Source organism: Antedon mediterranea, chromosome 1, assembly GCF_964355755.1.
Source record: "Antedon mediterranea chromosome 1, ecAntMedi1.1, whole genome shotgun sequence".
NCBI classification, from domain to species: domain Eukaryota; kingdom Metazoa; phylum Echinodermata; class Crinoidea; order Comatulida; family Antedonidae; genus Antedon; species Antedon mediterranea.
This window is the reverse complement of record NC_092670.1, coordinates 20,155,493-20,171,769: the sequence shown is the minus strand read 5'-3', so window position 1 is coordinate 20,171,769 and position 16,277 is coordinate 20,155,493. Positions and strand designations below refer to the sequence as shown.

The window sequence follows — 16,277 nt, the reverse complement described above, 5'->3', positions numbered from 1 at the left end:
GAGTGTAGGTATTTGTTACAAGAACAAATGGCTGAAGTGTATGCAGAAAAATTAAAATAAATAGGTGCACTAGATTTAATATCAAAATACTAATACTGTATACTAGACAATATGATTATATACTTTTATTTGCAGTAGGTGTAAACAACTTGGTATGTAGTAGAATCCCTCCTTTGAGACACTTAGCCCCGGTTAAGGGTACAATTTGTTGGGTCTCAATTGGGCCTTAATAGAGGTTATATTGTCCATGTAGTATAGTAGAAATATGGCCTGACTTCAATTATTATGGATTCTCTACACTTTTCAAAAAGCCTTTGGTTTCATAACTGTAAAACAAGAGAGGTCCTAAAAGTAATGTTAGTTTAACAGTAAGTTATAAAGTGAAGACCTTTTAGATATAAAAAGGTCGGTCTAGTATTTACAAATTAATATCACAAATGTTGCAATAGTTGCTTACAATACAACACCTATCAAGGGGACATTTTTGGGACTCAAACTTAAGAGGTGTCCCTGGAACAGGGGTGTCGGTTTCCCCTCAATAGGGGGTGTCCCAAAAGAGGGGTAGTAGTTTGGAAACAATTGAATGTACCTAATTATTTATGGTACAGTACCTACACTGTAAACAGGTATAGGCAAGTTGGTGATGATTTTAGACACGCACTGTATGCTAGATTGGGTGTATGTATCCACCCAGATTATCTGATACATAATAGACAAAGTTCTACCATACTGCATGCATCTATAGCTGTTAGGGCCATGGTGGATTAAGTTAAACTAGCTATTATAGCAGCTGTGTCTGAACGTAGGAAATCGTATGTAAATGTTCACCTTGAAATATGTAGGCTTCATATTCATGCTGTATTTCCAAAGTAACTTTGTTACATTTTACAAAGCCAAAGAAACATTGGTTGAACATTTTACAGAAGAGGAAACAGACAAAGCATATTAAATACATGTACCACGATGCTTAACCAATCAATTGTGATAGCCTAGCCAATTCTCTGTACTGTATCTATGATTTGTAAAGTTTCATAGGCAAATTCTGTGATACAGTAACATATGTGTCACATATAATCCCTGAAGAAAAATATAATTACTTTGGAGGATCTCAAATGTCAAGTATTCTTTATTTATCCAAATTGATTCAAGTAATGATAAGATTTGTCATCTTTACTATCTTGTGTATATAGAGGTTGGATTTTTCCTGGTTTATCAAGTATTAGTAATATACAGTAGTATCAAGCAAAAGAATTACATGGAGGACAATTTTTGCTTTCTAGGCTAGCATCCGTATTACATTTCAGAGGTCTAACTTCTCCTCCGTGAATGAAATTGTATATTAAATTGATTTACAATACAATCCTTGATAACAAATCTAAGCTCCATTCTTTGTAGAGTAATATTCCATTGCAGTGGACATGTTAGTTAATATTGTACAGTTTTTGGATTTTAAAATGCAATAAATTAATTGTTTATGTGATAATAGACTACAGTTTTTATTTTTATTGTGTGAATAGACAGATGTTTATTCACCAGTCTACAATGGAATATCGCATATTTAATAGATGGTTTGTGGCCTTTCTAAGTAATGTAAACCTTAAATTTAGCGGCTCATAATGGCAGCCATGTTTTGGACAATATAGCATGAAAGCGTTTATATCTCCTAGAAAAGTGCCAGTGTACAATGGATTAACCAGAAAAATATCTGTTTATGAACACGTGATGATTTCTGTGAACAAAATTGTCCACGCTACAATATGATATAAAAACAACAAAGAAAGTAGAATACATGTTAGAAATTGTGTCTAAACCAGTTTATTCTCAAAATGAACAAGTTTCCAAAAAACTGGTGAACTGACATCGGACTGGATCCAGGAAAATCAAGAAACTGATGCAGAGGAGGAGGATGGAGGAAATCCCCTGTTTGATCAGAGGCCTAGCCTGACAGAACTCCTCCAGACTACATGCTGTCTACGTTTCCTGCAACCTTAACTTGGCTATTCGGAAACTAATTTAGTACATATACAACTGTACTATGCATAGAAATTTTTGTTTAGTATATTTCTCTGTACAACTTTCATGATGTCTCATGTTGTTTCCGGTTCGTCTTTCTCGTATTTAATTCCAGCGAAACATCTACTGTACAGTTCACTCTCTGACGTATTGACATCCATGTCGATGTCCTGCGTTGATGACGCAAATACAACAATGCAAAGGCTGTTGTTAGGCATTGCGGCATAGATTTCGCCAACACGTTCATCTATTTTACCCAGCGTTGACTGAAATAATACATAATTACTGTTTACTGAAATTATTTAAACTGTTAAAAAATGGATTTTTGGTTCCTATTGTTTTAACCAAAATAGAACAATGGATATTGATTTGAAATTATTGGTCCATATTGTCAGCGACATAACAAAATGACACTAACAACGTAGTCATTTGACATAACCATGTATGCCTTTTGGAAAAAAACGTGGTTTAGTAGAAAGCTTCACAAAACACATATTTTAAGAAATTTTCAATTATATGTTTTATTCACACGTGTGTAAAGCTAGATAATTCTTGTTAATTAATGAACTAGTATATTAAAGCTAAATCCACTTTAGTGTCACTTCATGGTGTCACCGACAATATGAAGGTGAACAATTGTTTCATTTTCAACCCATGTATAATACTGTTTGCTTACCAAGTACAGTAATGTAATTAGTACAGTATTCATATAATACAAATGTTATCAGTTACCACTCAGATAAGCTAAACGGTTAGTGCAACGACATGATTACTCTCAATTGCCATGGAAATCGCACAATACCGGCACTGATTGGATGAGGGATGAGATCACTAAAAGTAGGAGGGGGCATCACACACAATCTATATATAGGATATTGCTCTTACCTCAATGACCTCCTGTTCATGTGATATTCCATCCATCAGTGTCTTAAAGGAATGTAGGTGACCACAAACAAGAGAACTATCTCCGTTCAAAGCCTTCTTCATTTTCTTCTTTGTCTGCATTAACAAACAAATTTCTATCAATGAGGGCGTGTGAGCATAATTCCAATCCAACTCTCGGCGCATTGCTTGTATAGGCATTTGCCCTCTCCACCCAGGTGTATAAATGGTACCGGTTAAATCAAGACACAACTTTGCTTTGGTTACTAGCTGCATTATTATGGGAGTATGTTTCCATACGTATTCGATCTAGAAAATTACCAGGGGTAATAATTTGCTATGTAATTCCCCTTTGAGCATAATTATTCATGAAAAGGGGCGCTATAGAAATGTGGTAAATATTATTATCAATAATAACACTGCTTTTTTGCAATGGTTTTCTTACCTCTGAATCTGTCATTACTGTTATACAATCTACCGAGTCTTTGTAAAATTTCTTGAGGTTGCCAGGAACATCTAATACTGTCGACTTTTGTTTACCTGCTGCTATTCTCTGAAATATACTAAAACAAGGGAAAAAAAGAGTGATTTTAAAAATGAATAACATTCATTGTGTGACGAGGTCATATAGTATACAAATATTTACTGTGCCTAGGATTGTGGGTTTAGGGTAGTCCAAGCAACCATATAGCAGGGTTTACAAGCAGAATAGGATTGCAAGCCATTAGAAAATTGTACATTATTATTATAAATATATAATGCATAAAATAATAAATTGTTAAATAATCCAAATTAAAATAATACATAAAAATTATGATAAGTTGTATTACAATTATAGATATTTTGAGCAGTAATATTTTTATATACATTTAATTGTTTATGTTGTCTTATTATATCATTTGTAGATGACACCTTCTGAAACAATTGTTCAAGCCTAATAGGTTATCCTCTGCATCCTCTGCTGCTATGTCATATTTTGATATAGCTCTGCTAACTTTTCTGGCTGTTTTACTTTATCGTTTTGATTTAGCTTTTATATTTTGATATAGATATATTTTGTTAATATTTCTGTAATGTATTGTTCTATGGCATAGCAATACATAAACAAACTATACATCTTATGACAATGATGATGACAACTTTACCTTTCCACTGGCAGGTCATTCTTCCGTCCACTTTGATAGTTCCTTAGATTATTACCTTTCCTAAGTTTAAGTAAAGCAAGGTCCATTGATGCTGTTGCATCTTCTATGGAATTGTGGCCATCGTTTCCGCATTGTATGTCTTTTCTGAAGAACAAATACATGACACACCGTTACACTAGTTAATGATTTTTTATTTTTTATAAAGACAATCAAAAATGGTACATGGTTTGATTAGTTCCTGCTCTCAACTAGTTATCCATACATAGAATGATGAAGAGAATCCTTCTGGTGGTAACTATACAATGATCCGGAAATTATTAGATGATTTGGTATGGATTGTGATGGATCATAATTTTGTATGATTTTGTGACAATATGAATAATTTAATTCAATAAATATTTATAGATTATACATTAACTGTTATTAATAACAAATTTCAGTATCGATTAACAATAAAAAATGCAGAAATATAAAATCACACCAAAAGTGAATAATAAGATGATATTCGACTACTTTAAAAATATATTATCTCCCTGAAAATTTTTTTTTTTTTAATATGGCATTTGAATGTCACAGTATTTTCACTTTGACCAAAATTTGGATCAAAATTGAAGCCAATAGGTTTTTGAATTTAACCATTTATTTTGTCTTTTTATAAGTAAAACATTTTTTTTTCTACAGAAGTATTAAACTTTTAACAAAAAATGGCCCATTCAAAGTCTTTTTTTTTCCCATTAATCTTCATTTTTTATGTTTTTGGAGGACAATACATCTTTAACATTGAAAGGCAAGTATAAAATAAGCAGGTTGAGACTTACTTGAGGTAGAATTTGGTAAGTGCTTTAAGTCCAACTTTATATGTTGTGAACAGAGAACTTGTATCAATACAGTGTGGGTGATACATCTATAAAGCAAAAACAAGCAAAAATACTAATACAGTACTTAGAATAACATAAATTTGTGTCTCGGTTATTTTATACTTCAACTAAATTACTCTCTACCTAGCCTCTATATAATTTATAATGTATATAATATATATAATGTTTAATAGAAAGCATTGGGTTTTCTCCTTTTAAACAATACAATTCAATCTTATTAGGGAAGCTGGGTTACAGTATCATTATTGCTCCATGGTTATACTATGCCATTTAATACACTTCCTTGGTGATTTGGGGTCAGGAATGGCAATTAGATTTTTTACCATCTTTTCACACACAAATATTACTGCACCTTTAATGCCTTCAGATCTCCATTGAGTGATTGTCCCACTAAGATGGCATTGGTTGGTATAATACTCAGCAACTTTTTTTGAACGTCTGCCAATCTTATTGTAACAGGGTTAAGTAAACGTTCTGTTATTCCACTGAACCTGTGAATTTAAACAAGATATTTATTTCACATTTTTTGTTAATACTTACTAAAGAAAACAAATTAATTGATTCTTTCACACCTGTTCCGGCACGATCGAACATCAATGTTTTGTTTTCACAATGCTCCAGGCGGCTATGCGGCAATCGATAAGTGCGTAGCCCCGCGTGAAAACGAAACATTGACGTGCGATTGGATTTTTTTAGCGCTGGACCGGAACTGTGGCAGAACAGGTGTGAAGGACCCTTTAGTCATGTTGTATATGAGACGCACTCTGTACAGTACTTACTGCGTATTGTAGTGTATAATTTTATTATAGGGTTTCACAAGTGTGTCATACAGAACTTCATGTTTCTCATTCACAACAGAAACTCTGGTTAACTCTTGTCCATTGCATGTCAAACACTAGAAAGATAATACAAGATAGTAATTACCATGGTATCTCAAACCATCTTCCTCAATTCCAAGCAATTTCAATCCTACAGTATTAAGCCTAAAACAATTCTAGAAAATCGAAAGCTCTGTCTACACTATCAAATTAGGTTGATAAAAAAAGTGTGATGTGCCAAATATGGTAGTGATATACTTAAATATAGTAGTGATACAAAAATAAGTGTGATGCACCCAAATATGGTAGTGATATGCTTAAATATGGTAGTGATACGCTTAAATATGGTAGTGATACATCATCATCCAATCCATAGGTGGGCACATCACATTTTTTAGTCACATTAAGCTTGATAGTGTAGACAGAGCTTTAGATGCTTACCATCTCACAATCAATGGCTATCAGTGGACTATCCTCATCAACTGCATCAACATGGTTTGTTTGAATGAAATCTGGTGACACATCAGGTAGAAGGTAACCATGCCAACGCATTTGACCCTCAGTTAAAACAAGGTCACCTCTCATTAATTTACACTCTTCCTCTTCATTGTCATCGTCACTTGAACTGTCTATGTGACAAAATAAAATATTTGTTTGAATTTAAAATTTGAGTCACTTTAATTAACCAACTAATTAAAAATAAATAAAATGAACATGAAACTGAGCATGTTAATAAACAAATCCGTGTTGTGACAGTGCCTGTAGCTGACCACTTATCAGGCTACTGTTGTGTACAAACATAATTATGTTAAACCTACCTTCTTCCTGTTTAGGTATGTCTGGTTCCTTCTCTAGTAAACCTACATATACAACAATAACAAACAATTTAAATACAACACGGTAGAGATTTTAGCTCTGTCTACACTATCAACTAGTTTGACAAAAAAAATGTGATGTGCCCAAATATGGTAGTGATATACCCAAATATGTCATATATGGGCACATGACAAAAAGTTTGATAGTGTAGACAGAGCTTAAGTCTTTTATCAAAATCAATCAAGATAATGATTGTCCATTATTAGTGGTAATCTTTGTGAAATAAGGATGTGATACTGATCAGTGTAAAGCGTTGTTAGCATCCACACAGATTTCTGGTCTCTGACTTTATTCTGTTTCATACAAACAAATTCACTCAGGAACTCACTATATTTCTATTGATATATTAGAGATAAGAAACTCTTACGGGAAATATACACCTCCTTTTTTAACCTTGATCGGGTCCATTTTAAAAACAGTAGATTATGTATGACAGATTTAGTCGAAACTGGCTTCACTTTTACAGACTAAAATAAAGAAAGATATAAATAACTGTATTGAGGGTTCGAACAAACGCACATTTTTCCTGAAGTCCACTTTTCAAAATGGATTTTTGCCAATTTTGTGGAAAAACAAACCTGGTAAAAATCCTGGCTAGGCCTTGAAAAAATTCCCATACTGCCTAAGCTATATAAAGTCGTTTATACACAAGGATATAAACCATTATGTACTTACAACATTAAATAATTGCTGAATGTTTGTGAAAAGGTGGGAACACTGCCGATACCATTTCTCATTAACTCCACCAACTATCACGACCGCAACCTTACGCAACTTGCCTACTCGTAACAGTTTACACCAGCTAAAAGAAATTACATTGAATTACCAAATTATTTCTAAAATATTTTTTCCCAAATACATTCTTCCAAAGAAGTGTGATGCCATGTGGACTATTGAAATCTGCTACCTTGTGGTTACTGTACTTAGGGGCGGATCCAGCATTTCAAAAATGAAAAAAAACATCTGTTGGGGGTTGTAGAAATATAAAAATAGTAAACATGGCTGCTAAATTTTAGGTTGGTGGTGGTGGGGGTGCTAAAGCCTGTTTAGCCCCCGCCTAAATCCATGCCTGGTACTTACGTTGGTTGTACACTTGACACTAATCCTAGGCATGAAAACTGGATCAAGTCTTGAATGTCACTAACATTCACTGCTGTCTGGTCACTCTGATTTAAGAACATTTTTGGTCTTTGCTTTAAAAATTCAGAAAAATAAATGTTGATTGAATAAGACAAAATAAGATTAATCAATACAAAATTGAAGAAATTATTATGAATTGATACAAAATTTGCTTTAAAATACTTTAGGTTCAATGTAAACAAGAAGGGGTTCATGCATTGTATGTGGTATTAAATGTTAGGCATCCTATGAATGGCGATTTTACGCTGTTGGATGTGGTTGAAATAAAAATTAAAATATAGAATTTCAATTTTAAATATATTACGCACGATTCGAACTAAAATTTGTTTGCGTTAACTTGAAATTGTGCAAAGAATAATGGTACATATTTATTAATACATTTATGCTTTTTATCTTATTAATATTGCACTACATTATTTCAAATTACATGCACAAATAAATGAACGGATTCAAATTGTTCAAATCGCGCATACTGCACCAAAGATACATTCTTACCATACTCTTTTGTATTCTATCAATGTTTACTGTTTTCTTTTTTTGCTTCTCTATTTCTTCCACTGTAACCTGTTGCACAACAGTTTCGACAGGTTCAATCTTAATTCCTTGTTTGTAAGTACTGGGTTTGTTTTTCTCCTTGGCTTTCTTCTTTTTTGGCAGTTCAATAATTTCTTTTTTGATAGATTTGGTCTTGGGCAAACCCTAGTGAGATATTTGATTTACAATACAACTTATTGAAGAATGAGACTATCAGCACAGCCAACTTGCATGTAAAAGTGTTTTAGAGGCACTACTATACACTTGAAAGGATAGTGAGTTGAATGAGACTATCAGCACATGCAACTTGCATGTAAAAGTGTTTTAGAGGCACTACTATACACTTTAAAGGATAGTGAGTTGAATGAGACTATCAGCACAGGCAACTTGCATGTAAAAGTGTTTTAGAGGCACTACTATACACTTTAAAGGATAGTGAGTTGAATGAGACTATCAGCACAGGCAACTTGCATGTAAAAGTGTTTTAGAGGCACTACTATACACTTTAAAGGATAGTGAGTTATTGTTTCCCATAGAGATCGACCAGCTAACTACAGTATATGAAAAAGTCACACTTCCCTAAGTAGAAAACATATTATTGTAGTTTAAATAAGGTTTTTTTTCTCCAATTTATCATTTTTTTAATAAAATTTATATTTAGTAGGCCTAGGCTAGTACTAGGCCTAGTAGGTAGGCCTAGCTAGCCTAGTATTTATTAATTATTATTATTAATTCATATTATTTTGTGAAAATAAAGAAAGTGGAATAAAACACCTTTTGTATCCAACCACTGTTTAAAAAACAAAAATCATACCACCGTGCTAGACTGATATTCCTAGGCCTATCATGTCAGATCAGTAAAGAAAGCACACTACCTACACACCACAGCCGAGTCTCGATACAATACAAGGCAGACGAAACGTTTATCAAACACCAGCTGTCAGTGACAGGCCTAGCCTAGAACAGCTTTATATTTTATGATAAAATGTAATAAAACATAAATATACCTAATTATATGAACGATGAACATAGTAAACAACACATACCTCGTCTACACCTACATACGGCCGCTTTTTACCCATTATTTTATCAAATATTTGCAATTATTTTTTATCAATAATAAAACATGTGTCCAACGCACTCAACGTTGAGATATTGTTGATAGACTCGCTCGCCAGTACCGTACAGCCGCTTTTCAGCAATTTTTCGTTTGAGTCGTATACGACTGGATATTTAGACTATTTTTGTCATGCTTGAATGAATGTTAAAAACAGCAGAGAGTACAATTTAGAAAAACAGATTTGTGAAACCAAAACATTGTTGTTGTATATATTAATACACCCTTTATTTAAAGATCCATATTGTCTATTGATATTGAATCAGAGATAGCATTAAGAATAAAATGATACAAAATATATTTTATATAATCTTTTATTATATAAATACTGCCAAAAACAATCAAAATATTTAAGAAATTTACTGGTAATTCATGAATTTACTGACAACAACTATGGAAAGCAAAGAATCTTTAAAATATCTTTTAAATACTTTTCACAATCTTTCTCTATCAAAAAGAAAGTATTAAACTTTACTGTAGTTACATTTAAAAAAAATTAAAGTTCCAAATTAACAACCAAGATAAACTATTATAACATCAATAATTTTGTTTCACATTAAGTTGTTTCGGATCCATTGTTTGTTATTGTCAGCAGTATACTGTGTAGATACATGTTCCATTTTTTAGGTTGTTTCTTTGGTGCGTTTTGAGGGCGAGCTAATCGGTAAATTGGCACTCCGCTTTCGATCAGCCAATGGAAGATTTATCCTGGAGTTTTCTAAAATAAACAATAAAATTAATTAACTTTGTTGAATTATTTCAAGTCCAACGAACATATGAATCGCACATAAAAACTATGAGAGGATGCAGCCTATACGAGTAATACTCTTTGCCTCCTTATTTCACTTAAGGTAAGCATCACTTAAGGTAAACACCACTAAATTAAACCTTTAAAAAAAAAGGGGTAAAATATTAATCAATAAAAATAAGCACAGCATTCAGTTGTCTAAAACTTAATACATAAGTATATGCAATAATAGGAATCAAATAATGTGTTCCTGTTAAGCAGTTTGCTTAGCTTTAAGATATTATCACTCTGATGATGATACTATTGTAGAAGATCAGTTTTAAAAATTGATATCTTTGACTTACCATTGTCAATACTAGACTGTTCTAGAACATCAATATCAGTGCATCCAGTTGTTTCATCTAATGATAATAGATAATTTGTGAACAGTATTAGTAAAGTATAGGTCAGCTTATAAACATAAAGAAACCTCAGTCAGCACCACCACTCCCACCTACACCTGTATCTCTATATGTTTTGGAAAATACAAGCAGAAGTTAGGATATTAGGTACAGAACTTAATTCCCTATTTTTTGTCACTGGGCCAACTTACCATTAATGGTATGTATTCCTACACGTATCCCATCATTCCATGCATTATAAATTCGTTGAAGCATATCACACTGGTATTTAAACTGATCCGATGGTGACTTCGAGACGAGCGTTGACAGGTTTTCACAAACCATAAAGGCTTTATGATATTTCTCGGCTTGAGTAATAATTGTTACTTCTTGTTGTGCTTCTTCTACAACCTCGTTGTCTAGATTATAAATACTTGATTCAATCTCATCGTTAAGTGCATGTTTTTCTTTGTAATATTCAATTGACCATCGTGGGTTGCAAAGTTCCTCATCAAATAAATCTTGGCCTTCAATACTTCTGACAGCAAATATGTGTCGACATGGTAGCTGCATGGCTGACCTGTATATACAAAAATTATTTTGTATTACCATGTATTTTTCAAGGAAAATATCAAAAAATACAAAACAAAATATGATCGATTTTTCTAAGGCAAAGGAAAAGATAATTTTTTAATTTTATTTTAGATCAAAAGCGGATGTGGAAGGAAGGACACATGCCCCAAACGCAGTACAGCAGCAAGATCACCACTAGGAGATGATACCTTTTGATCTTTTTGAATATTATACAGTACCAACTGTTTTATTGTTGCACATGCAATGTATCTGAAGGACAAAGCAATTCAATTCAATTCAATTCAACTTAACATTTATTTCTTCCTTCAAGAAAATGAGGTAAACATAATAAATTCCAGTAAAATATATAACAAGTCAATTGATGATAAAAAAAATTCAGTTATCAATGAGAATATCTTGATTAAGGATACAAGCAATATGACACAGACAGGTCCCGAACCCATGCTTCCCACTTGCCTTTTACTATTACACCATACCGTTCTCTAATAAATACCTGAAAACACATTCACAGTCTGATGTTGAAACATTCAGATGTGAGGATTCCAACTCAATACTGTAGCGGCCATCTGGATGTTCTTCAACTACAATTACATTATTCGGTAACTCTTCTAACTGTTGCATCACATACATAAAAGCATATGGTGTCAGCAATGCCTTATATTTTTCTTCTGCTGATCCTGTCCGACAAATGCCCACTGACCAAGTATGTCCAACATTATTCAAAGAATTGCTGTCATGGACTTGCCTAGTTGATTTTAAGAAGAATAAAAAGTCACAGTAGAATTGGTGAAGACTTGACTGCTGTTGGCAAACTTCATTGACCAATTGACTTAAAGTTTTTAACTTATTATTTATCCGGTTTAAAAAGGTCAAGTCATCTCCCTTAAAACCTTCAACCCATTCATGATGGCTTCCATGCCAATTCTTTTCAAAATACTGTATAACACACGACAAACGAGTCATTTTCAATGCTTCGTACGCAGCCTCGTATATTTCTTCAGAATTGGCATGAACCATTTTCTGAATAATTTCTAAGCAGATGTTTCTCTCAGTAAGATTAATTCCCATCTTTGTTGTTATTTCCCGTTGAATTACACGAAAAACATGGAAAAGGCAAATCATTATATTTGCCTCTGGAAACTCGTTTCCAAGAATGTGTCTTTTAGTGAAGTCCTTATCTGTCATGATTGATTTAACCTTTGACCAGTTGGGATTGTGACATTTAAAAGTTTGGATCATCTTTGAGATGACATGTTTTGCATCACTAGAAACAAGAAACGTAGCAAATACTTCACTCTGGCCATTTCCATCTTCTCCTACTATTATATACAAGTTAAATGGCATTTTTAGCTCATCAAGTTTGTAAGTTGCAACTGCATCAATGAAAACTATTTCTGGAAAGGCTGCAAATGCTTCCTTCATTACCTTGTCTTGGTAATAAATTCCTAATAAGTTATAATCATCATCCACTGAAACCTTAGTTGTCGACCCTAATAATAAACAAAAATGTTTTAAACTTTCAGATCACATTTAAATTAAAGATGTATTGTCCCCCAAAAACATGAAAAAAGAAGATTAATTAAATCAGACTTTGAATAGGTTATTTAAAAAAGTTAATCACTTCCGTAGAAAAAAAACAATGTTTTCACTTATAAAATAACATAATGCCAATTTCACCATTTGTGCTTTAAATTACAGTTTGTTGTACATTTTTTTTATATCAAATTTGTGTGGATAACTATTATGCGACAATAAAATGGCATATTCAACAATAAACATTTTACAAATTATTTTTCAGGGGGCCAATACGTCTTTAATTAATAAAATAAAAATTTACAACAAGACGACGAACAAAAAGCGATTTGCTTCTAAAATGAACCACCTTTACACCAAGGACAAAAAAGAAACAGAATAAAGCATATGTCATTAGGTTTTTAAACATTTTGAACTGCTCAATGCAAATTCATTATCAATAGGGATGTGCTTATAACAAATTGGATGTCTTGTGTCCAAATATGGTAGTGATATGTCCAAATATGGTAGTGATCATGTCCATATAATATGGGCACATCACATTTTTTTTTTCACATAAAGTTTGATAGTGTAGACAGAGCTTTATACATAGAAAAAAACACACCTTGAATTCTGTTCAATTTTTTCACAACTTCTTCAACATTGCTTTTTTTCGTTTTATCCTTCATAAATTGTTGCTTAATATTAGTTATGTCTCGTCTTATAATAACTTTGCCTGTAATCTTCTGTAGGTGATTTTGCACTTGCTTACGGTTACAATCCATCTCAAACAGCTTCACAGCCTCTTCCCTCACTGCTTCACTCAATCGTCTTTGTTGAGGAAGACTTTCAAAACCAAGCTAAAATAAAAAGAGACATAACGTGGTGATGTTAACCTGCTGCTGCTGCTATAAGTATCTGGAACGTTGATTTTCATATACTACAAAAAAATGTGATGTGCCCATATGGACACAATGACATCATATCACTACCATATTTGGTTTTTTGTCTAGTCTAGTTTGATAGGTTGACAGAGCTTAATTAACATGTGACATCATAATCTGAGACTGTGGTAGTCAGTTCAGTAAGCCTTTCAACTATCAAACTAGTTTGACAAAAAAAGTGCGATGTGTCCAAATATGGTAGTGATGCTTAAATATGGTAGTGATATGACATCATCATGGCATATCACATTTTATTGTCACATAAAGTTTGATAGTGTAGACAGAGCCTTACCTTAGTACATTCATGATTGTGATCCTCAATAAAGCTAATAACTTTGAGGGTATTGCCATCCTTCGAAACTGATAACTTGATTCCTGCTTGACAATCTTGTTTGAATGTTCTGAAACACCACAAAGTAAATTAAACAACTTATTTGGTTGAAGTAAAAATCAGTTCTTAGATGTTTAAAGTCCCATTCTATACATTTTTTATATCTAATTATGTATTCTAATGTAAATGTAAAAATAAATACTATATGGTCCTATTGAGATAAGTTTTTTTAACTTAGATTTACTTACTTCTGATTTGGTCTAGAACCTTTGGATTTGGACTTAAATTTCCCAGCAGCAATACATAAGAAAGTCAGATTGACATATTTCAGCTCAGGTTTGACAAACCTTCGAGTTACTCTACGTTTTAAATCAGACTCAATTGTTCTGGAATCTTTAATATAAAATTGAGCATATGTAGTGTTTTGTAAAAGCTCTATTCGGGATTTTATCTCAGCAAAAGATGAAAACTCAGTACCAACTTTGAAGTATTCCATTTTCCTTTTTTGTGGAATCTGGACTTGACAAGCCTACGTAGATGGAGAATGAATATTTAAATTGTTTAAAAAGTAAATAAAAGACAAATAAAGATATGTTGGCTTTATAAAAATTTATGGTTAGTAATTACTACCAAAAAATGTATACATTATGTTATAAATCCAACGGCAAATAACTGAAAAAATGACAACCCTGTGGGTATCAGTGGCTGGATCTCAATGAAGATAAAAAAAAAAAAGCGAAAAGCTAAATTAAAACGATAAGTAAAACAGCCAGAAAAGTTAGCAGAGCTTTCGGGCAACACTAGCCCTTCATCAGTGCAATGGAAGGAATTTGGATAACGTCATAGTATAAGAGCTGGCAAGTGCTGATATAAACAATTTTGGAATGAAACTAAAAAACAGCTTAAATGGTGGTTAATATTGAAACTTAAATTTTGGTAGTCAATGAAATAATTTTATCGATCTGGGAGTATGTTCCTAATGCTAAGTCCAAAAGGTTTTGTGGTTTTAAGTTGTAATTCCCAGTGGTTTTCTTTGTCTTTGCGAGTTTTGTCGCTCTATTTGACATCGTGGTCTATTGCAATAACTCTGAAATTTGCAATCGAGTGACCAGCTGAATTAAAATGTTCGGCTACAGGTTGATCATGCTTTAATGTTTTGATAGCTGATCGTGTTGTGTCATTCTCATATGGAGAGTGTTTTTTGTTTCTCCGACGTACTGTTTGCCACAAATATTACAGTATCATGAGATAAATGATGTTTTTGATTAGACAATTACGGTAATTGATTGTCTTATCCGAAAAATGTGGCCAGTTTGATTACTCTTAAATTTTTCAGTAGAATCAACCAATGAACAAGTTTTGCAAGATTTTCCGCAAAGGTGACTGCCCAAATTTTGGCTGTCATGAGAGTTAATTTCACTCTTAAATTTGGATCTGACTAATATATCACGAAGGTTGGGAGGTCTACGAAATGCAATAATGGGTGGTTCCGGAAAAACAGTCCTGAGATGTTCTGTGGACTGTAGAATGGGCATATGTTTCTCAATAATAGCCCGTAATGGAGGAAACCTAGGGTGATAGGTTGTGACCAATGGCACTCTGGTCGAATTTTTTGGCTGACATGGTTTGTACGTCAGTGTTTGACATCGAGGAATATCTTTGCTTTCTTTATAGCAGTTTCGATGTATTCTTTCTTGTAATTTCTATTCCGGAGATGTCCGGTTAGTTCTTCGGTACCATTCTGAAAATCTAAATCTAAAGAACAGATACGTCTGATACGTAATGCTTGACTGTACGGTATGTTTTTAGTACAGTGTCGGGGATGACAACTGCTAGGGAGCAGGTACATATTTTTATCTGTGGGTTTACGGAATCGGTCAGTTTTGAGTGTACCATTTTTTATGGTCACTATTATAGTGTCCAAAAAATCAACGCTACTACTAGTCTACTAGCTAGTGGATTTGGTAGCTGCTGTAAATTTGATAGTTGGGTGGGCTGAATTAATATTGAGAAGAAAAGATTCCAAATTATCTTCACCATGGGTCCAGATCATGAAGATGTCGTCAATGTATCTAAACCAAACAAGTGGTTTATTAGGCACACACACACACTGCAGCAGCTCACACACACACACTCCACTCACTCTGCCTAGCTTGTGAATTGAGAATAGTTTTGGAAGAGGCCACAATACTAGCCCTATTAATTATGCCAGGTTTTTTTTTTGTGGTAATCACAGTTATTATATATAAACATTGCAAAACGTATTATTAATTAATAGACCTATCTTAGTAGTAGGGAGGCTGGAAAGTAAAATAAATGTTTTTCTCCCTAGAGGCCTAGGCCTAGTCCACCACCACCAACGACA

The 16,277-nt window shown here is 33.2% G+C and overlaps 2 protein-coding genes across 3 annotated transcripts; both read right to left on the bottom strand.

Moving 5' to 3' along the window:
- Positions 1-1,173: 1,173 nt before the first annotated feature.
- LOC140061185 (RNA exonuclease 5-like) lies at positions 1,174-9,421 on the bottom strand. 2 transcript variants are annotated; one of them, XM_072107678.1, is made up of 14 exons: positions 9,333-9,421; positions 8,248-8,451; positions 7,693-7,805; positions 7,288-7,414; positions 6,980-7,079; positions 6,555-6,596; positions 6,178-6,365; positions 5,698-5,813; positions 5,271-5,409; positions 4,859-4,944; positions 4,041-4,184; positions 3,341-3,458; positions 2,899-3,012; positions 1,174-2,279 (listed from the first exon to the last, which is right to left on the bottom strand). In XM_072107678.1, exons 1-14 carry the CDS (start codon positions 9,366-9,368, stop codon positions 2,088-2,090), a joined length of 1,719 nt encoding a protein of 572 aa, XP_071963779.1. In that variant the 5' UTR covers positions 9,369-9,421; the 3' UTR covers positions 1,174-2,087. The 2 variants fall into 2 exon arrangements, with proteins under 2 accessions (XP_071963779.1, XP_071963789.1); XM_072107688.1 differs by having other exon boundaries at positions 9,294-9,393.
- A 217-nt stretch (positions 9,422-9,638) lies between these two features.
- LOC140061177 (zinc finger SWIM domain-containing protein 3-like) lies at positions 9,639-16,269 on the bottom strand. The gene is made up of 8 exons (XM_072107667.1): positions 16,193-16,269; positions 14,161-14,441; positions 13,874-13,982; positions 13,263-13,497; positions 11,619-12,615; positions 10,744-11,111; positions 10,496-10,552; positions 9,639-10,121 (listed from the first exon to the last, which is right to left on the bottom strand). Exons 2-8 carry the CDS (start codon positions 14,406-14,408, stop codon positions 10,027-10,029), a joined length of 2,109 nt encoding a protein of 702 aa, XP_071963768.1. The 5' UTR covers positions 14,409-14,441; positions 16,193-16,269; the 3' UTR covers positions 9,639-10,026.
- Positions 16,270-16,277: the final 8 nt, after the last annotated feature.

What these genes read in the sequence shown, in the direction of transcription:
- LOC140061177 (XM_072107667.1), bottom strand. Translation starts at nt 14,408, where the DNA reads ATGGAATACTTCAAAGTTGGTACTGAGTTTTCATCTTTTGCTGAGATA. An exon ending in GGTTCTAGACCAAATCAGAA is followed by an intron (nt 13,983 to 14,160) that starts GTAAGTAAATCT and finishes GTGGTGTTTCAG; the next exon opens with AACATTCAAACAAGATTGTC. An exon ending in AAAATTGAACAGAATTCAAG is followed by an intron (nt 12,616 to 13,262) that starts GTGTGTTTTTTT and finishes GTTTATTATTAG; the next exon opens with GGTCGACAACTAAGGTTTCA.
- LOC140061185 (XM_072107678.1), bottom strand. Translation starts at nt 9,368, where the DNA reads ATGGGTAAAAAGCGGCCGTATGTAGGTGTAGACGAG. An exon ending in ATAGAATACAAAAGAGTATG is followed by an intron (nt 7,806 to 8,247) that starts GTAAGAATGTAT and finishes GAATTTTTAAAG; the next exon opens with CAAAGACCAAAAATGTTCTT. An exon ending in TAGCCATTGATTGTGAGATG is followed by an intron (nt 5,814 to 6,177) that starts GTAAGCATCTAA and finishes TTATCTTTCTAG; the next exon opens with TGTTTGACATGCAATGGACA.